At 42.6% G+C, this 24,653-nt stretch overlaps 2 protein-coding genes across 7 annotated transcripts in view; both read left to right on the top strand.

The window, feature by feature from the left end:
- Positions 1 to 1,916, top strand: part of TTC26 (tetratricopeptide repeat domain 26) — a 45,490-nt gene extending 43,574 nt beyond the window's left edge. For all 3 annotated transcript variants that reach the window (XM_032305565.1, XM_032305564.1, XM_032305566.1), the window contains one exon: positions 155 to 1,916. In XM_032305565.1, the coding sequence (XP_032161456.1) occupies positions 155 to 199 (45 nt within the window). In that variant the 3' untranslated portion in view covers positions 200 to 1,916. The remainder of the gene's footprint in view (positions 1 to 154) is intronic.
- Positions 1,917 to 22,441: 20,525 nt separating this feature from the next.
- The window catches only part of UBN2 (ubinuclein 2), an 80,171-nt gene continuing 77,959 nt past the window's right edge, over positions 22,442 to 24,653 (top strand). For 2 of the 4 annotated variants that reach the window (XM_032304226.1, XM_032304229.1), the window contains exon 1: positions 22,442 to 23,244. In XM_032304226.1, coding sequence (XP_032160117.1) covers positions 22,774 to 23,244 — 471 coding nt within the window. In that variant the 5' untranslated portion in view covers positions 22,442 to 22,773. The remainder of the gene's footprint in view (positions 23,245 to 24,653) is intronic. The other 2 variants (XM_032304227.1, XM_032304225.1) reach the window with 1 other exon arrangement.

The following is a 24,653-nucleotide window of genomic DNA, read 5'->3' as shown; positions in this document are numbered from 1 at the left end:
TGGAAGTTCATAACTGGCTTGTGAATATGTAGTGACATAGTCTATCACCGAAGACGTCCTGCTGGAAGTATGTGAGGAACAAGTACGAGTTCATTTTTCCTCTTAGTTCACACGCTGTATTGACACACTTTGTCCTTTCAAATCTTTTCCTCAGAGAGACCCTTCGAGAAGTGCTCCATTTACTGAGAAGCACGGGTAACACCCAGGTGGAGTACATCATCCGGATCATGAAGAAATGGGCCAAAGAAAACAGAGTGCCTGTCTAAAATAGCTCCAGAGTCTGAGGGAACCAGTCACCACTTGGATGTGTAAATGGAAAGCATTTTCCTCACGTTTGATATGAAATGCAGGGCTCTGCTCTCTGACATTTCCTTCCTTGCCCCTCGACCCTCAAGATCAGTGACTGACTTGCTTAGAACTAGCCTCCTGGCTGAACTAAATGCCATGGTCTGTCCTGTGGCTCCTGTATGATCCCACTAGCAATAAGACTTTGGACTTGTCTGGTGCCTTTCTTCCAAAAATACTCAGAGAACTCTTACATAATTAACTGACTTTAAGGAGAATGAATAATTTTTTTTTTTAATATTGGCATTCTGGCATTTTCCTCTGGCTGCAAGGACAAATGCCTTTAATGCTCAAGAGTCACCATCATTCTGTCGTCTTCATCTTAGCCATCTGTACATTATCCCATTTTACTGGGGAATTCCATTAAGAATTTCATGATGCATTTTTGAATTGGGAGAGCAAAGGTTATGATTCTAAAAGGGCCAGTAAGATCCTTTATCAAACTCGTTAATAGATAATGGATTCTGGGGATTACTCTTGCAGTAATTCTGATGATAAATAACATGTTACAGTGGTAACAGGAGTAGTGGAGTTTTTTAAAAGGTGAGTACTATGAAAACAGTCTGTGTGGTACATTGAAAGGTATTCAAGAAGTAGTATACAAATTGCATTAGTCACTTCTCCATTATATTTTAGGGAACAAAATAGGGACTTTTTTCATATATTGTGCTGAATAAAAATCAATTTTGAAAGGAGGGCTACATAGATTATATGTATGCAGTGTGGCTGTTTATTAATGTAACGATAACAAAGCGTGAACTGTGCAGAGCTCTTTGAGGAACGTCCTCATGGCCGGACTCTGTCCTAAGTCATGGCATGTTCCAGCCCCATGTTTCGGAGCTCTCGCAACATATACCTATTATACAGCTGAGCAGTTTTAGACTCAACAACTGATTTTTCAGAAAATAGACATACATGTTTTTCTGTACCGGATTACCTTTGTTCCTACACCATGTATTTTGTTCCTATGAGTTTAAGGTCCGCAGAGTTACAGGTGTACCAAGTATAGAGCCGTCCCTATCCACCGTGGAACTGAAAGTCCGTCCTAGTTCCTGGAGCACAACAGACAGCTTCGAGACCTCACGTAAGCATTGGCTCCGTTGTTGCACCCACGCCGCGGCATGCTCTGTAGCTGAGCTGTACAGAATGGGGCCAGGGACAGGGCCAGGGGCGGCTCAGGAGACCTCAGTGACTGCAGGTAGCCTCTACCTTCTGGACATTTGCAAGGAGTCCTTTCAGTTCCTGTCTTTTGTCTTAGACCCAGTTCTAATCAGTTCAGAGCACAAGTCAAAACAAACTGGCGTGAATAACTGAATTTTAGAAAACAAAATTACATTATTTTTTGTATGCCAAAGCTTCTACTTTCTCATTAATGTTGTTCCTACTTTTTCAGTAGTTGGTTCTCGGCATCTAAGGTACTTGGTGGATCAGAGCTGGGCAGAACCTGCTCTAATTTTTGAATTATCTTGTGATTCTTACTTAACGCTCAATTAAAATACTAGTAAACATAGTAGTGGAAAAAGATAGAACACCTCTGTGGCTTTTGGCAATGAAATTTGTCTTCCGGTTAATTGCGATTATTTTCAAATCTCCTATACTTGATAAGCTTTTCTACTGATGGTGATTTACTTTTAAATGAGCTTTTGTTGAATTTAACACTCTAGCATCTCCCAGCCATTTCCCAGTCTTTTGAGAAAAGCAGATACTCCAAACATAGCAATTCCTGGAATTTTAAACTGATTTTTAGAAAGTGTTTAATCTGTAGAAGTGAGCCAAAAAAGCATAAGGACTAGTTTAAGAGGGATACCATCCAATTCTGTAGTAAGGATAGCTACTCCTGAAACATGTCGGCAGAGTCTCAAGATTGCAGAGCCGTGTTGCATGGCGGTTTTATACTGATACGTGATGACTGGGCAGAGAAGAGGGTGAGGCTGAGGAATGTAGCGTCATGTGTACAGTTCAAGACGTCCATGTACTATTTATAGTTGGTAGCAAAGATGAATTGCAAATGGAAAAACATTTTTAATTATTTTTGTACTTTAAAAGAATTATTATATTGTACTGTAATATACTCAAATTAAAGTTTATTATTTGGTCTTATTACGGTATCCTGTGGAGTGCGTTGAATGCAGGTCCTGGGTGTGTCATGTGCCTTCTCCCCTTTCTTGACCCCAGACTGGAAGGAAAAAAAAAATAAAATAAAGTCTGGGGCTCCACAGGTACTCCTTAAGAGAGAGGAAAGTAGGTATTTTTTTAGGAGCTTTCCACTAAGGCTGTGGTTCCTGCTGGGTCATATTAGGTTTGGCTGTCTGCTGAGTCATAGCTCATTTCAAAAGTGTTATAGCCAGTGCGTGGTACGACACCTCGCACAAGAAAGCTCGCTGATACTTGGTCACTGAATAATCAAGCATACCGTAGCTGGTGGAACAAAGGACTTGTGAGACCTGACCTCATGTAATTCTGACTCATCTAATTATTGCTTTATTGTGTGCCAAGCATATCCTGGGAGTCACTAATGCAGAGATAGATAATGAAAGTCCTGACTTAAGGAACTCAGTCCAACTGGACTATATACAACTAAACACAATAGTGTGTGCTTGTTGTCGGCAATAGGAACAAAGCTTTGAGAGAAAATAAGGCAGTGGGTTGGGGCTCCTGGCCGGGCCAGTCCGTTAAGCATCCAACTGTCGATTTCGGCTCAGATCATAATCTCGGGGTTGTGGGCACACCAAGCTCTGTGCTCAGTGCGGAGTCTGTCCTTCCTCTGCTGTTCACTCTTGCTCGCTCTCTCTAAAATAAATAAATAAAATCTTAAGAAAAAAGAAGAAGAAGAAGGCAGCAATGGAATGTTTGTGTCCCTTATAAAGCGACACCTCCTGCCTCACTGGGGAGCAGCAATCAGAATGGATCCTGAACCACTGCAACTGGCAAGATGCCCCGGCTTCCAGCACACATGCAGTGTGTGCAACATATATCCAAGCACATGGCAGCCCAAGGACCCGCTATCCCCCGCTAAGGCTTGGCACACTTAGGGGAGAGCAAGCGGGCACATACCGGATCACAGTATTTATATCTACTTTTCTAGTGGCAAAATGAATTCGTGATCTACTACTTCCTCTATTTAGGATTCTCTCATTTTGATTTAGAGAAATGGTCATCTCTGCTTCTTCACCCTCTAAAATACTTCTGAGGTTTGTGGGTATCTGATGATAGTGTTCAAGCAGCGTTCTGCCTCTTTAGAGATGCCGTCAGAGAAGCAACGGTAGAGACCTACTGACATGCCTGGATCCCGAACCCTGGGCTGCAGGACTAAGTGAAGAGTGGAGACCCCACACCGTCACTGGACGAGTATGACCAGCTGATGCTTGTGTATTGAGTGTGTAGTGTACAGCCTGATTGATGCTTTTTGTTGCAACAAAACCATTCCTTGAAATAAAATCTGGATGCCATATACAACTAGGAGGGACCACCTTGGTGGTTGGGGCAAAGCAGGGGAAAGAAGCAGATGTAGCAGGGCCCCCACTCAGGCTGCCCCTCTCAGGGTGACACACAGACCATATATGGAGTGAGGCACCTAAACTGTGCCTAAACTATGGCTACATCTAATTTTATTCATCATAGTTTTTGTATATCCATTCATGTATTCATGTATGTATTTGGTAAGTTACTTACATCCCACTGTGTTCCAGGAAAGGTTGGTGATAAATTACCAAAATACATGCTACAGAGTATAAATAGAAGGCATTTGAGAGTAAAAGAAGCCAAGACTAGAGTTCATACACAAAAGGGCATACCAGAATCACTAGAGATGGGCCAGAAGTTCACCTTTAGGGTTCCTACCGACTAAAGCAAAGAGTGAAATATAACCACATAAAAAACTCACAGTCCACCTATATGAATGAACTCCCTATTGGGAAGAAAAAGTTGGATTCTCAGTGATCTCTGATTGTTTATGGGATTCTTTTTTTTTTTTTAATTTTTTATTTATTTGACAGACAGAGATTACAAGTAGGCAGAGAGGCAGGCAGAGACAGAGAGAGGGTGAAGCAGGCTCCCTGCTGAGCAGAGAGCCCGATGTGGGGCTCGATCCCAGGACCCTGAGATCATGACCGGAGCTGAAGGCAGAGCCCTCAACCCACTGAGCCACCCAGGCGCCCCTGTTTATGGGATTCTAATTAGGGTTTCTGCACTCTGAGACATGACTACATACTTCACAAAAATTTCAAGGGAGTCCTATTGCTTCCTGAAATGTACGGGTCATTCCTACTATGTACAATTAAATAATTACACTTGCCCTTCTCTTTTTTATTTACTCTAGAAACATATAATTATACTCTCCTTTGCCATTTTTTTCACCAAGGAGTAGTTATTAATATGGTGGAGCTGAGACATGTTATTCACGTTTTTAAAATTACAAGTTGGAGTGCCTGGCTGGCTCAGTTGGTAGAACATGTAACTCTTGATCTCAGGGTCGTGAGTTCAAGCGCCATGTTGGGTGTGGCGCCTACTCGAAGAAGAAGAAATTACAAGGGTGTGTTGGGGTGAAAATGTGGGTAACAGTGACCTAAAGAATAATTGCAAGGTACTGTAGAAGCAGTGGAATGATGGGATAGTGTAGCTTATACATTTACTGAGGGGATTCAATAAAGAAATTTAGGGATATTTGTTTTCTCTCTTGTCATGTAAATAGCTACATAATATTCTCAACTTTGCCTCTTGGCCTGCAAAGCCTAAAATATTTATGATCTGGACCTTTTCAGAAGAGGTTTGTTGAGCTCTGCTCTAGAATATTGCCTTATGAGCCTCAAGTGAAACTTCTTGCACTGCAACATTTAAGAAGACAAATTGTTGGGACATGACTGAGCTGCCACACTCTATGTGCCCACTGACATGAAGTATCTAAAGTGTCAAATTCAGGTTGCCTGGGTGGCTCAGTGGGTTAAAGCCTTTGCCTTTGGCCCGGGTCATGATCCTGGGATCGAGCCCCACATCGGGCTCTCTGCTCAGCGGGGAGCCTGCTTCCCCCCTCTCTCTGCCTGCCTCTCTGCCTAATTGTGAACTCTCTGTCAAATAAATAAATAAAATCTTTAAAAAAAATAAAGTATCAAATTCACAGAAACAAAAAGTAGAATGGTGCTCCCCAGGGACTGAAGAGAAAAGGAAAAGAGAAGTGGTTTAATGGGTATAGTTTGAGCCCTCCAAGATGCAGAAGTTCTAGAAATCTGTTTCACAACAATATGAAGATTGATTAAAACATGATTAAGAGTGGCGCCTGGGTAGCTCAGTGGGTTAAGCCGCTGCCTTCTCAGGGTCCTGGGATCAAGCCCCACATCGGGCTCTCTGCTCAGCAGGGAGCCTGCTTCCTCCTCTCTCTCTGCCTGCCTCTCTGCCTGCTTGTGATCTCTCTCTGTCAAATAAAATCTTTAAAAAAAAAAAAAAAAACATGATTAAGATGCTAAGTTTTAAGTTATGGGGTTTTTTCAATCACAGTGAAAAAGTAAAGTTATGTAAAAATCTATGCCCTACAAATACTAGTTTTCCAGAACAAAGGTGGAGTGACTGGCTGGCTGAAGAAACAAAGAAGACTTCAGAACAAAGAGCCCAGGAAACCACCTGAATCGTTCGCCTCGGTTTTCAAGTATCAATGTTACTCCCAATATCCCGGCTCTTTGAACAACTTCTCTTGCCAAAGGCTAATTTATTTTCTTTGGATACTTTCATCAGCTGCTGCAAGCCAACAGAATTTAATTAACTCGCCATTAGTAAAAGGCTTTCCTTGCTTGTTTAACAAAGGAACTACTCAGAACCGGACTTTGCTTGAAGCCTCGGTCTCATTTATTCTGGTGAAGCAATTCCGTTGTGATTTTTTTGACCTTTGTTTTCCTGTGAGTTGGGATGGTTGTAATGAATGCTTTGTCTAGTCACGTGGCCTGTACTGCATTCTCTCCCCACTACCACGGTGTCATTACCTAGTAAGTAAGATGGGTCGCCTCCTAATTTGATACAAAAAATACTTTACACCCCACAGTGCCTTAAAGGTTCTACTACCACAAGATGATTACTGGAGTTTCTCTAATTATCAAGTCTGTGGATCCTAATTATATATTAAATGAAGGGAAAATGTCCACTAGATGGATCTGGGGATCCATGAGGGGTTGGCCTTTGGCCAGAACTGTATTTATTACCTGGGGCCCCCACTCCAACAGTGGGGTCATGGCACATTCTAGGACCCTGTATCTCAGAGTCCTCAAAAGAGCTGGGGATTCCTTAGTGTCCTGTCACCTGAGTAAATGGCCACAGGTCCTTTGGGGGGAAGGATTGGAGAAATCGTGAAATATACATGTATATATGAACTAACAGTTCTATGAGTTTTAGCAAATGCATACAGTCATGTAACAAGCACCAGATAGATAGAGAAATGATTTGGTGTTGTACAATAAAGTTATTTTTAATAAAGATTTAAGTTTATGCTTACTCTCTAAGGTCACAAACACTATTCGGAGACTGGGATTTGACCTGGGCATCTTTCCAGGTTGGCAGAGGAACTAAAAAGGAAAATTAAAGGAACGCTGATGACAAAGAGAACTAAAGCTGGGGCAGGTGGGGGAGGTGGAGACAAGTTGCGAACAGTCAAAACTCCAATCGATTAGAAAAAAAAATCTGATCGATAAATGGCATTGGACTTCTCAGCAGCAGCTCTGGAAGCTATGAAACAAAGCTGCAGTGCTTTAAGAATTCAGAGGGAAAATTATTTCCAACTAGAAATTGTCATTTAAATATGTAGCAGAACAAATTTCTTTTCAGACATTCTTTTCAGACAAAAATTATCTCCTGAATTATGTGCTAGACCAAGCACATGCGGGGAAAAAAAACAACTAAGGAAACAAGAAGACACAGCATGTAAAGAAGTGAGGACTCCAGGTTAAGAGCCAGTGAAGGGAATGTCCAGGGTAAAGACGGAGACATACTTCAAGATGCTGGGCAACAGTCTCAGAGGTCAACCAGTACAGACCAGAGCAGGTCAGAGGCTCCAAAAAAGACTCATTCAGGATTAGGGGGTGCCCGGGGGGCTCAGATGGTTGGGTGTCCTCCTTCAGCTCAAGTCATGATCTCCAGGTCCTGGGATCGAGCCCCACATCAGGCCCACCCACCCCATCAGCCCGCCACCCCCCGACCCCCCACCACCCCGGCTGGCTCAGCAGGGAGCTTGTTTCTCTCTCTCTCTCTGCTTCTCCCCCTGCTTGTATGTTCTGTCAGTCTCTCTCTCAAATGAATAAATAAAGTCTTTAAAAAAAATACCTCATTTATTACCATAGTGAGAAGAGAGTTTGGAGATCAGCTCCATAGAACACAAAGCAAATGAGACAATCATTATTCAAATATGCAGGGAAGGAAAAGTAATCATAACCGACTTCATGGGTCAGCTGTAAAAAGCATTTATAGGTCATAAAACTATAAGCACTGAACACCGATCCAACAAAAAAATAGATCCAACAGTTTTAGGAGGAGAGGGAATAGAAAGTGACCATGTATGGGGAGGGGTGGGGGCGGGTGTGAGGAAAAGCTGGCTTCATATCTCATTGCACAAAGATAAAAGGGAAAAAAAGGCTATAATTTAGATCTAACAAGCAGGGGAAGTCAAGCAAACCAAAGAATCGCAGAGATGAGTCATATTTGCAGGAAACACCGTGTAATTTTACGGTGTAGCTGAGAAGACATCATTGAGAACTGAGCCACAGCTGGTCATGAAGGAGAAGAGTAAATCAACCCTCCGGGTTATGTGCTTAATACCTGCCAGACGGACACATAGCCCTGGGGTCCCCGAATATACATACATATTCACCAAAATAGCGAGTCCAGGAAAACGCATCTTCTTCAAAGACCAGTAACTCATTGGGCACCTCAGTTGTTAAGCATCTGCCTGCAGCTCAGGTTATGATCCCAAGGTTCTGGGATGGAGTCCCGCATCGGGCTCCTGGCTCAGTGGGGCATCTGCTTCTCCCTTTGTCTCTCCCCGCTGTTCATGCTCTCTATCTCTCTGTCTCAAATAAATAAAATCCTTTAAAAAGTTGTTAAAAAGAAAAAAGATGAGTAATTCAAACGAATGAATGGACAACACTGCTAAGGGTCTACAGAAAAATAACACAAAAGAAAAGGAAGGAAGGAAGTCAAATGGTAAACAAAAAATATCACCAGAAAATTGGTGAAATGTACATGAAAGCTGTAACCAAATACTTCGCTCTGACAGAAAGGTAGAAAGTAGTGGTAATTCACTGATATTTCATCTTTAAGGCATCATTAAAGGGAATAGATCAAATGTTACGTGTTGTTTACAGTTCCAAACCAAACAAAGTATAGGGGCGCCTGGGTGGCTCAGTCGGTTAAGCGTCTGCCTTTGGCTCAGGCTATGATCCTAGAGTCCTGGGATCAAGCCCCCCGTCAGGCTCCCTGCTCAGTAGGGAAGTCTGCTTCTCCCTCTCTCTCTGTGATCTCTCTGGCTTTCACTCTCTCTCAAATAAATCAAGACTTTTAAAAAAATAAAATTAAAATAAACATAAAGTGGAACAAAGAGAAAATACTGGGGTACCTGGCTGGCTCAGCATGGTGATTACTTAAAAAGTAAAATCTTAAAAAAGGGAGAGAGTAGGGGTGCCTGGGTGGCTCAGTCGTTAAGCATCTGCCTTTGGCTCAGGCTGTGATCCCAGGGTCCTGGGATCAGGCTCTCTGGTTGGCGCGAAGCCTGCTTCTTCCTCTCTGACTCCCCTGATATGTTCCCTCACTCTCTGTGTCTCTGTCTGTCAAATAAATAAAATCTTTAAAAAGAGAGAAAGAGAAAATATTAAATTTCGTCCTTGGTCATAGTATGGAATTAGAGACAATGTCAAAAAGAAATTGAGGATTAAGCATATTATAAAATGAGCTTATTAGAATAAAAATACAAACCTTCCAAATTATCAGAAGTAACATACACTAAACAAAGCAAACAGATCACTTTAAGGGGGATTTTTGAAGAGGCTTAAAGGAGAAAGCATGATAGAAAATAATGTGTCAGATCTATGCTCAAACATACCTCTCTTGTGGAAAATGTTAATGGGCTGCCCTCACCTATTATAGGAAAACGATTGGCAGATTAGATCACAAAGCAAAACCTAATGCTGCTGTTTACACATAAACATTGATAATAAAAAGATGGGCAATAGCATAATTGGGCAAATGCAAATAATAGACAGCAGGTGTCACAACCAAACAGGGTTGAATCCAGGTCAAAATCATTAAGCAAGTCAAAGAAACACACAAATACACTTTGAATGACAAAAGGCCCATTTCTCAATGAAGATATAACAGTTACGAATAAGCAATGAAAGAAATAGCATAAAAAAAAAAAGGGGGCTTCTGGGTGACTTAAGTCAGTTAAGCCTCTGATTCTTGGTTTCGGCTCAGGTCATGAGCTCAGGGTCCTCATCTGAGCCCCAGAGCGGACTCCCCACTCCGCAGGGAGTCTGTCTCCCTCCCCCTCTGCCCTTCCACCGTTCACGCACATGCTCTCTCTGTCTCTCTCACTCACTCGCTCGCTTAAATCAATCAACCTTTAAACAAACAAAAATGATAAGAGCTACAAGGACAGTTGTTGTAAAAGATTCCATTTCACAGCAGTTGAAAAGGAAAAAAATGTGAATAAAAGCATATAGGTGGGGGGCCTGGGTGGCTCAGTAGGTCCTTCCGCTCAGGTGGTGATCTCTGCTCAGCAGGGAGCCTGCTTCCCTTCCTCTCTCTCTGCCTGCCTCTCTGCCCACTTGTGATCTCTGTCAAATAAATAAACAAAATCTTAAAAAAATAAATAAATAAAAGCATATAGGTAACTTATGTGTCACAACTAATAAAGAATATTGTTAATATAGCTCATGCCTTGAAAACAGAACCACTTCCTTTTCAGGGAACCCTAGAACATTCAGTAAAGCTGACTGTAAATTAGGCCACAAAGCAAATAACATCCATCAGTTACGTAAGGGCTTACCATGTTGCAGTTACCCATCAAGTCACGTCACATATATTAACTCATGTAATTTCGAGAACTTTAAAAAGTATGTATATCATCATTTCCATTTTACAAACTACAGCATGGAATGCTGAAGTTGCTTGCACCAAAGTCACGGAGTTAGTAAGCACGTGTCTGGAGAAGAGAACCAATGCAGAGGTTTTAAATCACAATGTTTTAAGTAGAAGTTACCCGCAGAACTAAGAACCCTGCCACCTAAACATCAAAAAGGAAAAGAAAAAACAATTTAACCAACCAACTGGGGGAAAAAAAAAAACCCAAATAGCAAATTAAAAACCTAGACAAAAAACCCTCTCTTCATTTTGGGGTGAGACTCTCCAGACTGTTTTCATTAGAGATAAAGCTCAGAGGACAGGTGAAGGTCTTGAATCCTTATTATTAATAAACAGAAAAAAAAAATAAAAACAAGTGACTTAATTAAGCATCTTATCAAGGAGTAGGAGCACCTGGGTGGCTCAGCCATTTTAGCATCAGACTCTTGGTTTTGGCTCAGGTCATGATCTCAGGGTGCTGGGATGGAGACTCACATCTGGCTCCCTGCTCATTGGAGAGCCTGTTTCTCCCCCTTCTGCCTGCCGCTCCCCCCGCTTGTGCTCTCTTTCTCTGTGTCAATCAAATAAAATCCTTTAAAAGTCGGGGGGGGGGGCACCTGGGTGGCTCATCGGGTTAAAGAGCCTCTGCCTTAGACTTGGTTTGGGGTCCCAGGGTCCTGGGATTGAGCCCCACATCAGTCTTTCTGCCCGGCGGGGATCCTTCTTCCCCCCGACTCTCTCTGCCTACTTGTGATCTCTGTCTGTCAAATAAATACATAAAATCTTTAAAAAAGAAGAAAAAAAGAAGAAGCAACATTGAAGTAAACATAAGGACTCCACAAGAAAAAACTAGTCAACTCTGAAATTAATTAATTTAAAACTAGAAAAATGGCTACCACTAATAAGTAAAGGAGTTGGTTGGTTGAAAAAAAAGATTTATGTTTATCTAATGAATCAAAGTGAGGGTTGGGGTGGTGAACATACATACAAAATATTACAGGTCTTGTATAAACTCACAGAAGTGTAAGCACGAGGGTGAAAACAGTGTATACTAGTATTTTCTCACAGACGCTGCTGAATTGCCATCCGCGGACGTTTTGGGGACTCTGGTCTCCGCTAGCAATGAGTGAAAGTGATCAGCTCCCTGTTCCACAGAAGTGCAGTTTGGTATTATCCATTCTGTTTCAAGTGTCATCCTGAGAGATGGAAAACAGTATCCCTGCTTAGATTGTTAGTGGTTTTTTTTTCTTTCTTTCTTTCCTTTTTTTTAGAGATTTTATTTATTTATTTATTGTTAAAGATTTTATTTATTTATTTGACAGAGATCACAAGTAGGCAGAGAGGCAGGCAGAGAGAGGAGAAAGCAGGCTCCCCGCCGAGCAGAGAGCCCGATGCGGGGCTCGATCCCAGGACCCTGGGATCATGACCTGAGCCGAAGGCAGAGGCTTTAACCCACTGAGCCACCCAGGCGCCCCTATTTTTTTTTTTTTTTTTTTTTTTTTTTTTTGACAGAGGGATCACAAGTAGGCTGAGAGGCAGGCAGAGAAAGAGAGAGGAGGAAGCAGGCTCCCTGATGAGCAGAGCCTGATGCGGGGCTCGATCCCAGGACGCTGAGATCATGACCTGAGCCAAAGGCAGAGGCTTAACCCACTGAGCCACCCAGGAGCCCCAGTGCTTTTTTCTTTTGTGGGTTGGGTCTTTGCAGGATGTGGAATCAGTTTTGCTCCAGTCCTGAGAAGGAGCAGGAAGCTTTTCTCTTGTTCTCTACATTGTACCACTTTAAGTAACAGCAAACCTGTTGTTCTACAAATGCGTGGTAGAGTTCCCCTGGGAAACTGGCTGGTCCTAGGCTGTTTGTGTTTTTGAAGTGAGGGTTAGTTCTTTGGGGATGTTCTTGGTTTCTTCTATGGCAATGGAAGTGTCTGGATTTTTGTCATTTCTGGAATTACTTTTGTTATACGTGACACTTTTTTTTCTTTCTCTCTCTAGGAAGCCATCACTAAGATTCGTGGTGATTTTACCACAAAGCATCATCCACAGTTTTGGTCCGCGGCTTCATGACGTGGACATCACGTGGACTCCCGACAGCCTCCTTACCCTTTCCCAGAGCAGTGTCCTGTCTCCCTTCTCCATTTCCAGCTACCTCATCGCGAGTTCCTGGTAACCGCACCTTCTTCACAGTTGATTGATCTGGCGGTGGGCACCTGACCCAAACGAGGCCAGTCAGAGAATCCTCTCTACAATTTTGGAATCGAGTGGAAAGTTTTCCTGTCTTAGTCTGGGCTGGTCTCTCAAACAACAACAACAACAAAACTGGGGGAAGTATAACGAAGCCATATTTTTAATCAGATACCTTGGGGAGCCAGGAAAGCTAGTCACAGAGAGAGGAAGGCAGAGTGAACAGATCTGAGAGGGAAGCAGAAAGGAGACAGAATATGACCCAGGAGTCCATGCAGCTTTTCTAGTCCCTGGAACTAGCATCCTGGTTCCAGCTTCTTGGGGCCTGATTGCATTCCTTCCTGTGGGTTCTAGGAGATATTCTCCCATTGGCTTTACAAACTTCTCTGTGTATTCAGCTTCACCTAGGCTGATTTCTTTCATGATACTTTAAAATGAAAGTTCTCTTATTATTCAGTTCTGATCCCCAATGCCCTGCTTTTAAGCTTGTTGGGGCAAGACAGCTTGTTCCATCCTCCCAGGGCATTTTAGTCTGTCTTGAAGGCTATGGTCATGCCTTCCCTTGTCCTATGTATCCACATCCTCATCATCCTTAAGTAAGTCCCTGTTCCTGCCATAAAATTTTCCTAACTATTCCAGACCTCCTTGATTTCTCCTTTCTTTGGATGTCCGTGTACCATTTGTAAATTTTGGGAAAAACTAAAAAAAAAAAAAGCATCTGCCCAGCTGTGCCAAATAACACCCAAAGTCTTTTCCAACTCAAGTATCTGACTTTCACGCAGAATTGTATGGTTTTCCTGCTTCTGCAGTGTGAAATTTCCACAGCCCAGCCTCGTGGTTACAAGCTCGTGTGTTCGAGACTACATCTGCTATTAGTTTAGTATTTCATTATTTAAAGCACAGTTTGCAACAAAACCGATTCTGCCCAAGGGAAGCTTGCAACATAAATTCCATGACACTTCCCTTAAAATTGGAAAAAGAAAATGATTATACTTTATAAGCATAAAAGCTGAGCATACAGAAAGTTCATCAATACATTCACTGGGTAACAAGTTGTGGTATATTCTTTTTTTTTTTTTTTTTTAAAGATTTTATTTATTTATTTGACAGAGAGAAATCACAAGTAGATGGAGAGGCAGGCAGAGAGAGAGAGAGGGAAGCAGGCTCTCCGCTGAGCAGAGAGCCCGATGCGGGACTCGATCCCAGGACTCTGAGATCATGACCTGAGCCGAAGGCAGCGGCTTAACCCACTGAGCCACCCAGGCGCCCCACAAGTTGTGGTATATTCTTAACTGAACACCTGACAACAAGAAAAAAAAGAGTAAACTATTGATAATATGCAATAACATGGGTGAATTTCAAAACCATTATGTTGATTGAAAGAAGCCGGTCATAATATATATGAGTACGTATTGTGTCATTCTGCATAATGTTCAAAGACAGAAAAAAGTAAATCTAGGACGGGTAGAAATCAGAATGGGAATTACTTCTAGAGGATACTGAATGGCAAGGGACATGAAGTACCTTTCTGGGGTGAAGGAAATCTTAGGACTCTTCAGTGAGTACTAGGGCAAAGGGCTGTATACAAAAAGAAAAGTTCATCAAGTTGTATACATTTTCCTGTATGTTACGAATTTCTTAATTTAAAAAAGGATGCAAATTTTTAGTTACCAGAGGTGGCTTCAAATCACAACAGGCACACACAGACTGTCTTCAGCTTCTGTAAACCTCTTCTGTTTCTAAAACTGGCCATACAGTGTCTCTCCTCCTATCGCTTTTTAGTTTTGTGAATATACACCCAGGGATATATTATGTATATATAAATAATACATTATTTCTTCCTTTTAACACAATGTTCTTCTTTTTACACAAATGGTAGTACACTGAAGGTTGTTTTACATATTGCTTTTCTCACTTAAGAGTAGATCTTAGTAATGAGATTTTTGGAAGAATTCCATTGTATGGCTTAACTCATCATAAGGGAGATGTATGCCAAAATCAAATAAATATATCAGTTTAGGGTCGCCTGGGTGGTTCAATGGGTTAAAGCTCAGTGGGCTAGAGCCTCTGCCTTAAAGACTCAGTCATGATCTCAGGGTCCGGCGATCGAGCCCCACATTGGGCTCTGCTCAGCAGGGAGACTGCTTCCTCCTCTCTCTCTGCTGCCTCTCTGCCTACTTGTGATCTCTGTCAAATAAATAAATAAAATCTTTGAATAAAAATAAATATATCAGCTTGGCAAACAAAGATCAAAAAGTCTGATAACGTAATTATTGCCAAGGGTACTGGGAAATAGGAACCCTCATACGGGGGCGCCTTTGTGGCTCAGTCGATTACCTTTGGCTCAGGTTATGATCCTGGAGTCCCGGGATCAAGTCCCATGTCAGCTCCTTGCTCACGGGGATTCTGCTTCTCCTTCTCCCTCTGCTCTTCCTCCCTTTCTCCCAGTTACCCCTCCCCATCCACTCATGTGTGCGCCCTCAAAATATCTTTAAAAAAGAACAAAAAATCTTCATACATTGCTAGCAGAATATACATTGACACTTCCCATGGAGGCCAATTATCCAATTCAAAAGACACATATTCTTTGATTGAGCAGTTGAGTCAGGTTGAGCATATTACATTTGCTGAACAGTTGCTTCAATTTCCTTTCCTGTGAGCTAACTGTTGATATCTTTCTCCACTTTTCTATTAGGTTATTATTGTTGTTTCTCCTTGATCTGTAGGCGTTCTTTATAGATTAGGGAAATACACCCTTGGTGAAATATGTTGCAAAATTGTTTCCATTTTGTCATTTGTTTTTGACTAGTGCTGTTTTTCTGTCCTGCAGCAATTTATTTTAAATAGTTGAAATTATCAATCGTACTTGGACTTTCCCTAGCATGAGATTATTTTTTTCAGTCTCGGCAGATTTCTTCTTAAAGTGTTTAGGATTTCATTTTTTACCTTTAAGACTTTGATTCACTAGAAATGTATCCTTTCGTAAGGTGTGAGATACAATTATCTTCTTCTGTGGATGGCTACCCAGTCGCCTTAAACTCTTCTTTCCTTACTGATTTGAAATTATTGTACATTCAAGAGACAGGAAATGGAAAATGCACAAGTGGAAAATGATTACAAAGAGGTAATTTACAGGAAACTTAAAAAACAGGTATATGAAGCAATGCTCAACTCCCTTAGTCAAGAGAGGGATGCAAATCAGAATAATAATGACTGGTTGGAGCACCTGGGTGGCTCAGTCAGCTGGGTGTCTGCCTTGGGCTCAGGTCACGATCCCAGAGTCCAGGAGTCCCAGGATCCAGTCCTGCATCGGGCTCCCTGCTCAGTGGGTAGTCTGCTTCTCCCTTTATCCCTCAACCTGCTCGTGCTCTCTCACTTTTTCTCAACTAAATAAATACAGTTTAAAAAAATGACTGGCAAAAATTAAACTGGATTTGATGGTGGTGGTGGAGTAGAGGGCTGATATAACATAGGAAGTCACATGGACTCATGCAGCCATTCTAGAAAGCAGTCCCTTAATGTGTATGTGTGTCCTAGGACTCAGTGGTTCTCACCTGAGCATATGTCTCCCAGGAATTTTCACACAGATCCAAAAGGGGATATAAGTGTGTTCATAGTTGCACTGTGGGGTGGGGGGTGAGGGAGCAAGAGGTATTATGAGTGTTCATCACTAAGAGAATAGGAAAATGTGCTACTATAGATTAGTACTCTAAAGTTGTAAACCAGTGGGGCACCTGGATGGCTCAGTTAGTTGAGCAACCAACTCTTGATTTCAGCTGAGTTCATGATCTCAGGGTCAGGAGATTGAGCCCCTCGAGTTAAGCTCTGTGCTTAACAGGGAGTTTGCTTGAGATACTCTCTCTCCCTCTGCCCTCCTCCTGCTCTCTCTCTCAAATAAATAAATCTTTAAAAAAAAGTTATAAACTGGTGTATTATTACAGACAGCAAACATGGGTGGATCTTAAAAATACGGTGTTGAGTGAAAAAGAAACAGAATGAGATGTATAATAATAAATTTACTATTAAAAATATTTGCATATAAAAACCACATATTTACAAAGTCACATAGAAACAAAAAATGAGGGGTGCCTGGGTGGCTCAGTGGGTTAAGCCGCTGCCTTCGGCTCAGGTCATGATCTCAGAGTCCTGGGATCGAGTCCCACATCGGGCTCTCTGCTCAGCAGGGGGCCTGCTTCCTCCTCTCTCTCTGCCTGCCTCTCTGCCTACTTGTGATCTCTCTCTGTCAAATAAATAAATAAAATCTTTAAAAAAAAAGAAAAGAAACAAAAAATGAAACTTTATAATTCTGTCACTGGAGATAAGGAATGATGATAAGGTGAAATTTCAGAGAGGGGCAGGGGAGAGAGAGAGAGAGAGAGGAGTCATCAATGATGACAATGGGCCACAAACCAAGTATGAGTAATTCAATCTTCTTTGCCCAAACCAAACCAAACCAAACTCAAGGTTACCAATAATCCCCGTTTTGCCAAGTTTTGCCAAGTGCGGGAATCATCTCCCTGTCCTCATCATATTAGACTTGGTAGCATTCAACAGATAGTTGACAAGCCACTTTCTAAGATCATATTACTCTTCTACTTAAAATTTTCCAATGGCTCTGGTTTCAAGTATAATAAAATCCCAACTGGTTACAACATTCCATGTAAGCTGACTCCTATCTCCCTCTCAGATTTGTCTCTTCTATCTGTCCCCCTATTCACTCTGACCTTTCTTCTAACTCACCAAGTTTGTTCCCTTCACAAACTTTGCACTTGCTTTTCTTTCTCTGTTATATTCTTCCTTTGGATCTTCCCAAAATATTCTGGTCTTGACTCAAATGTGTCTTCCTCTGACAAGACTAACATAAGAAGGATTAACATAACATTGAACTGTGGTCCATTTTACCTTTCTATGTTTTCACTGTTATTGCCAATTAAACTTTCTCCAGTTGTTCAACTCCAAAAGGCAACCATCTTACTACATTCATTTTGAGGAAGATGGGAAACAAGAATCTGGGGACAGCCCTGCTGTTCTGTCTCTAGGATAAAACATTAAAGGAGAAGCATTAAACAGCGGGGTTGTTTTTTACCTTTTCTATAAGTGTATGTCTCCACAGGTGCAAGATTACCATACCCTGGGTTGAACATTAATCTTCAGCACAAGATTTGAGAGTCTGTAAAATTATAAAATTGTTGTGCTGAAGATGATGTGGATAGTAATTTTTCATGAAAAGGGTATGGAGCAGCTTGATTCTTGTTTCCCATCTTCCTCAAAATGAAAGTAGTAAGATGGTTGCCTTTTGGAGTTGAACAATTGGAGAAAGCTTAATTGGCAATAACAGTGAAAACATAGAAAGGTAAAATGGACCACAGTTCAATGTTATGTTAATCCTTCTTATGTTAGTCTTGTCAGAGGAAGACACATTTGAGTCAAGACCAGAATATTTTGGGAAGATCCAAAGGAAGAATATAACAGAGAAAGAAAAGCAAGTGCAAAGTTTGTGAAGGGAACAAACTTGGTGAGTTAGAAGAAAGGTCAGAGTGAATAGGGGGACAGATAGAAGAGACAAATCTGAGAGGGAGATAGGAGTCAGCTTACATGGAATGTTGTAACCAGTTGGGATTTTATTATACTTGATCTCACAGGAGTTTTATATTTGTTGTATGTTTTATATAAGAAAACAAAATGGCTGATCTTATAGAATTATAGTTAAATAATGTGACTATCTTAGATATCTTTGATAATCTAAAATTTAAGGGATGCCTGGGTAGCTCAGTTGGTTAAGCAGCTGCCTTCGGCTCAGGTCATGATCCCATCGTCCTGGGATCGAGTCCCACATTAGGCTCCTTGCTCAGCAGGAGCCTCTGCCTCTGCTGCCACTCTGCCTGCCTGTGCTCTTTCTCTCTCTCTCTCTGACAAATAAATAAATAAATAAATAAAATCTTTTTAAAAAATCTAAGATTTAAGACAAAGATATTCTGACTTTGCACTCAAGAGGAGTTGACTTTGACCTCTTCACATCCTCCTCAAAGGCCCTTAATATTGAACAAGAGTATTTAGGATTTCTCGAATTCCCAAGGTACAGCATAGATAGATAGGCTGTACCCCTAAAAAGTCCCTAAAGCAACAGAATTTTTTCCTCACCTATTCAGTCTCTAACTGTTATGGTGGCTATCCATTCAAACCGGTGATTGCAACCAGTGAGAAGATGAAATCAATTTTTTTTAAAAAGATTTTATTTATTTATTTGACAGAGAGAGAGAGATCACAAGTAGGCAGAGAGTCAGGCAGAGAGGAAGGGGAAGCAGGCTCCCCGCTGAGCAGAGAGCCCGATGCGGGGCTTGATCCCAGGACACTGAGATCATGACCCGAGCCAAAGGCAGCGGCTTAATCCACTGAGCCACCCAGGCGCCCCTGAAATCAGTTTTAAAGGTCTAAGCAGCATTTTTAAAAAAATGAAATAGGCTACAACAGAATTTAATTGGGTTGAAAGTATCAGGGCACCTCCCTAATTCTTATTCAAGGCTCAAGTCCAGGAGGGAGAGCTAATATACTGGAATTTCTGGGTAGAATTTTTGGGCATATAACATTGTACAGTCTAATTTTATTTCTCACAACTACTTCTACTTGTGATTTATGAAATTATGTACAGGGGAACTTTATTGCTGATAGAAAAATCCAGACTTTTCAACTGAGTTCCAATGAAGGACTTAAAGTATGTTTGGGGGAAAGGCGTGTCATCATTTATGATGTATGCATGCACTAAACTTATGGTGTGTGTGTTTGTGTGTGTGTGTTCTATTTATTAATCAAATCAGTGTAAATTGTTCCAAAGAAGTTGCTTTGTTATTAGAAGGAAAAGAAATAATAAAGTGAAAAATACAGGAACTGTGTTCAGGTGTATCTGCTAGATTTGGAAGTGCAGTGAAAAGACTGAGAAAAAAAAATCTTCCTTTAATAATCGGAAAATAGGCTTTACATTTCAAAGAAGGAAAAGGTAACGCATTTCTGGCAAAGGAAAGATGAATATCTTCAAAATTAGAGGACATTTGAAAATATAACATTTAAGTCCCTAAACTAAGTTCTTAAAGAAAAAGGCATAAAGTTACTGGCACAATTTCTCAGTTGCTTCACAAATATTAATGAAAAAGACAATCTTTATGTTTAGTTGTGGCAGAAGAAAAATGATTCACACTAAGTGCTAAGAAACTGCTTCCTCCAATATGTTGGTGCATATGTTTTTGGTGGCAAAGAGGCTGATAAATTCAAAGCTATGATTCTTGGCAATAGCATAGTATCAACTCAATTATCACAGAACACTGAGAAGAATCAATGATTATCATGCAGTTACAGTCCAACTTGATGGGAGTACTAATACTACGAGTTGTACTTTTACACCAGATATGTGTAGCAAGCCAATTTTATAGAGGAGTTATTTTCTGTATGGAGAAAAACATATTCACAATAAGAGAACAGCACTTAAGTCAATAAAAAAACCTTTGTACAGTTTATAATGGATAAAATATGTTATTCATTATATTAACGGATAATAATATAATGCACGAAAACCTTTATAAAATTTGTAATAGAATTGCAAGTGATAGGACAACAAATATGGTCAGGAAATTGTAGAGATACAAAAGAATTATTGAAAACTACTAAAAACAGAAGATAATTTGAAATATGAAATGAAAATCATAGTAAGATTCATTTGGTTTTCAAAACCTTAAGTAATTGAATTAAAGTTGATGTTCTATGAAGAGAATAAATTGTTGTGGTTTAGCACCTCATTTACACAGAAAAATGATTGCCATACATGAAATCTATCATTATGTTGGATTAAGATTAAAGATATTACCGCTAAGAAGAAAGTGGATTCATGTTACTATCCACAATGCCTATGTGAACTAGGATGTTCAATTTGACCCATTTTAAAAATAAAAAAAGATCAGGCTCAAGAGTAGACCAGATGTACATGCGGCATTGTCCTCATGCATTCTAGACTGGAATAAACCTATAACAGGCAGAGACTTCCATGGCTTTAAATAAAATCTTTACTAATTTGCTTCTGTACCACTTATATTAAGATTGGTTTCCAAATTGTATTATAAAATACCTTTACATTGTATTAATTTTGTTCTTACTTTATTTTACACAGAACGTTTTGTATAGCTTGTATTTCAAGACATGTATGTGTGTGTATACCGGGTTTCAGTGTAGAATCTATCTCTCACTGTGAGTTGTGGTTTAAAAGTCAGAAAAACACTCAATGCTTTAGAAGTTAGAAGAGGACTTTGGAAGAGTAACACACCTGCAGAAGGATCTGGCCCACAGACCACCTCTTTGCTGTCTGAGCTAAACTGTGGGTGATACTGACTATGCATTCTATATGAAGTACAGAATTTATTTTGTAGGTAAGTTGCAGCTAGGACAAATACTGACATGATAAAAAGTGTTTTAGGGACACCTGGGTGGCTCAGTCAGTTAAGTGTCCCACTCCTGATTTCCGCTCAGGTCATGGTCTCAGGACTGTGGGATTGAGCTCGCCGCTTCACACCCCCACCCCAGCTCTGTGCTCAGTGCAGTTTGCTTCAAATTCTCTCGCTGTCTCCCTCCCTCTCAAACAAAATCTTAAAACAAAAACAAAAAACGTGTTTTAGAAGCATTAATATAGACCCACTGCAAGACTGGCAGGAAGAGAATGGGGACAGACAGTTTACTTAAATGCTGCTAAAACAACCTAGAAATGAGGCCACTAGTGCAGAAGCAAAATGGGAGCAACTGCAGAGAAGATAAGGGAGATAAAACGGCGCGCCAAGGAAAAATGATACCAATTTAGAGCTGGGAGGGACCTTTGGAGACATCCATCCCATCAGTATCTTCATACAATTAGTAAAAGTAACAGTAAAAAATTTTTGAGAATTTGTCTATGACGTCATACTGACCTAATCAAATAGTCCTCAGTACGTGTTAAACACTGTTAATCCGGTTAATGAAATCAGCAGAAGGCATGAGTTCTCTTCAGGATGCAGAGCGCGGGCCCTCGAATTTGCTTTCTATTTAATGGATTAAAATGGGCAATAACTCCGGTCCTTTTAAATCTGAATTCCAATTAGTTTGCCACGGGTGTGCCTACAAGGCTTCCCCCGTCAAGGCTCCCCTCCAGCCCGAAATGGGTCGTGGAGCATTCTACTTTCAGAGAGTATGTTCCCTCAAGTACCACCAAATCCTCCTGAGACGTTTTCTGCTAATTTCGGCAGTTTATGGACGAGCCCAGAACTATTCATTTACTGTACTCGTTCAATCACCCAACTTCAAAACGGTATTGTGCCTTTTACGACCGCGCCCCACACCGTCCCCACCGCGGCCGGGCGAGAAGAACAAGAGCCGGGCTAGGACAGGGAGGCCTGTGGGCGTCAGTGCGGCGCTCTGCGGAGAGAAGCCGCAGGGCGAGTGCGGCTGCAGTTAGCCATTTCCTTTCTTTCCCCGACACTTCACCGGCTGCGGGGCGCCGGGCGGGCAGGCACCGCGGCTGGTCCTCGCGTCCGTCACTCCGTATCCGCCTCGCATAACCCGCTTGACAACCCCGATTCTCTAGAGCCGAGGGCGGCAGGCGTGAGATCCAGCGCCATGATTAGGTCAGTCCCAGGCACATCCAGACGCTCGCTCCTAGCTGAGCCCCACAAGCGTCGCCGGTTTCCGGGTGCTAGTGGGAAGCTCGGGAAACCCCAGACCCCTCCCTTTTAGGAAGGGCTCAGACGGCGTCTCCGTTTCCAAGGAAACTGGCCCTGCCACAACGTCACTTCCGCTGACCTGTCTGGACTCCAGACTGTTGAGAGGAAAAGAGGAAAACTGAGCCACAGCCACGACGGTGGACGCGAGCGTCTCCTGTCTGCGCATGCGCCCGCTCAGCGGCCTGCTTCTATTTATGTGGGGGATCCAACATGGCGGCTGCGGCGACCCTGGCGATGGCGGTGGAGCCCATCAGAACATAGTGGCGGGGAAGGGGGCACGGTCCGCACTCACGGTGGCGTCGGCAGAGACGACTGAGGGCGGTGGAGGGAAGAAAAGCGACGGAAAGCGAAAGGAAGGGCGGGCAGGCAGACAACTCGGCGTAGAACCGAGCGCCGGCTCGAGCGAAGGCAGAGGGCCAGAACAGTGGGGATGGCGGAGCCACGCAGAGTAGCGTTTATTAGCCTGTCACCGGTGAGGCGGCGCGAGGCCGACTACCCGGGGGCCGAACGCGAGCCCGAATACCCTCGCGAGCCCCCCCGGCTGGAGCCGCAGCCGTACCGCGAGCCGGCCCGGGTGGAGCAGCCGGCCCCGCGGGAGGCTGCCCCCCGGTCGGACGCGCAGCCCCCGCCGCGGGAGAAGCCGCTCCCCCAGCGCGAGGTCAGCCGCGCCGAGCCGCCCATGTCGCTGCAGCGGGAGCCCCCGCGGCCCGAGCCGCCGCCGCCGCCTCTCCCTCAGCTGCACTTGCAGCCGCCCCCGCCACGAGAGTCGGCTTCCCGGGCCGAGCCGCAGCAGAGGCCGCCGAGGGAGACAGTGCGCCTGGAGCTAGTGCTCAAGGATCCCACCGACGAGAGCTGCGTGGAGTTCAGTTACCCGGAGCTGCTGCTGTGCGGAGAACAACGGGTACAGAAGATTCTCCCTCACCCCCCAGACCCTGGGCGCCTCAGGACGCGTCCGTTTCTCCCAGTGGTTCGCACCTTCCGACGCTGGCTTTGCGCGTCTCGGGTTGCCTGGGAGGGTGGGCTGGAGGGGGCAGGGGCCGGACGGGTGGACCAGTGGTTGGTGCTGCTTTTCCCCTGCTCCCCTGGGTTGGCCAAGGCTCCCACCCGGCTCTACACCCCTCGCCCTCCCCCCCACCCCCGCCCCGCCTCGTGCGCCCGCTCCAGTTGCCGCTCGGAGCCGGTTTTCCTCTGCACCTTTCGAGACCTCAGAATTTACACCTTTCTGCTCCCCGCACAGAATTTGGGGGCTCTGCAAGTTACGTGGCTGGGTTTTCCTTGTGGAGCTCCAGCAGTCGTTCCAGTAGAAAGGAAGAGAAAACCTTGGGGGACACGCCCCCCATCCGAAGCAGGGAGATAGTGTAACCCCTCCATATCCTCCTCTTCATCACTATATGTTATGCTTGGCGCTGAGATGTGCTTATGAGCGTAGGGTATTTCTCTTAAGAAGTGTATTTGAAAGTAATCTAAAAATTTTCAGACTAAGGATTCCACTCTAGGAATGAAGAAGAAGCGGCTTGGTTATTTGGTTACTTATTTTTCTCTCTCACCTTGGTATTGGTACACCTACTTAGCTTTGTTTTCTCTAGAGTTTGTTTTTACTGTAATTGAATGGGAAGGTGTCTCCTGTTTTATTTGGCGCCTGCTGTCATACTGTCTTATTTGAGTGTATACCATTAGTTTATAAGTCTAGGTTGGAGGATGTTGCACTAGCCATTGTAATTGTTGGAGACCGATGAAACACAGCTTTGAATTTTTAGGAACTGGTTGAAAATATATAAGTATGCCTTTGGTGGAACCGGTGAACAACAGTGATAGGAGAGAGGTTTGTTAGTAATTGTAATTTTTATTGTAGGTTTGGTGATCTTTAGAAGTAAACTAGAGAGGGAAATGATAGAGTAACTAATAAAAGAACAGTTTCCTCTGTTGTTTAGAGATTACGCTCTTAGGTTTTGCTCTAGCACAGGTCTAATGGACTCCAGAAGTCATTTGTTTTGTTTTCATTCTCAACTATCTTTGTACTTGGATGATTCTTAAGTTTAAAAATAATCATATTAAACAAGTCACTGGATTTTGTTTATTTTAAGGCCAATTAATCTTTTGATCATTATTTACAAATACTGCTGTGTGGCCAAATCACTACTATATGTTTGCAGCCACAATGAATTGTTAAGGGTAGAGATCATTTTGGCCATTTTCACAAACATTTTGTCCTTCAGACTCACTTTAGTGCCACTACTATTTATAAATGTGATGTTAGTTTTTTTTCCAAAAGCATTTTGAAAATACTAGATTGGAGCATTTTTCAGATTT

This window comes from Mustela erminea, chromosome 11, assembly GCF_009829155.1.
Source record: "Mustela erminea isolate mMusErm1 chromosome 11, mMusErm1.Pri, whole genome shotgun sequence".
Taxonomy (NCBI): domain Eukaryota; kingdom Metazoa; phylum Chordata; class Mammalia; order Carnivora; family Mustelidae; genus Mustela; species Mustela erminea.
This window is presented reverse-complemented; position numbering and strand designations above follow the sequence as displayed.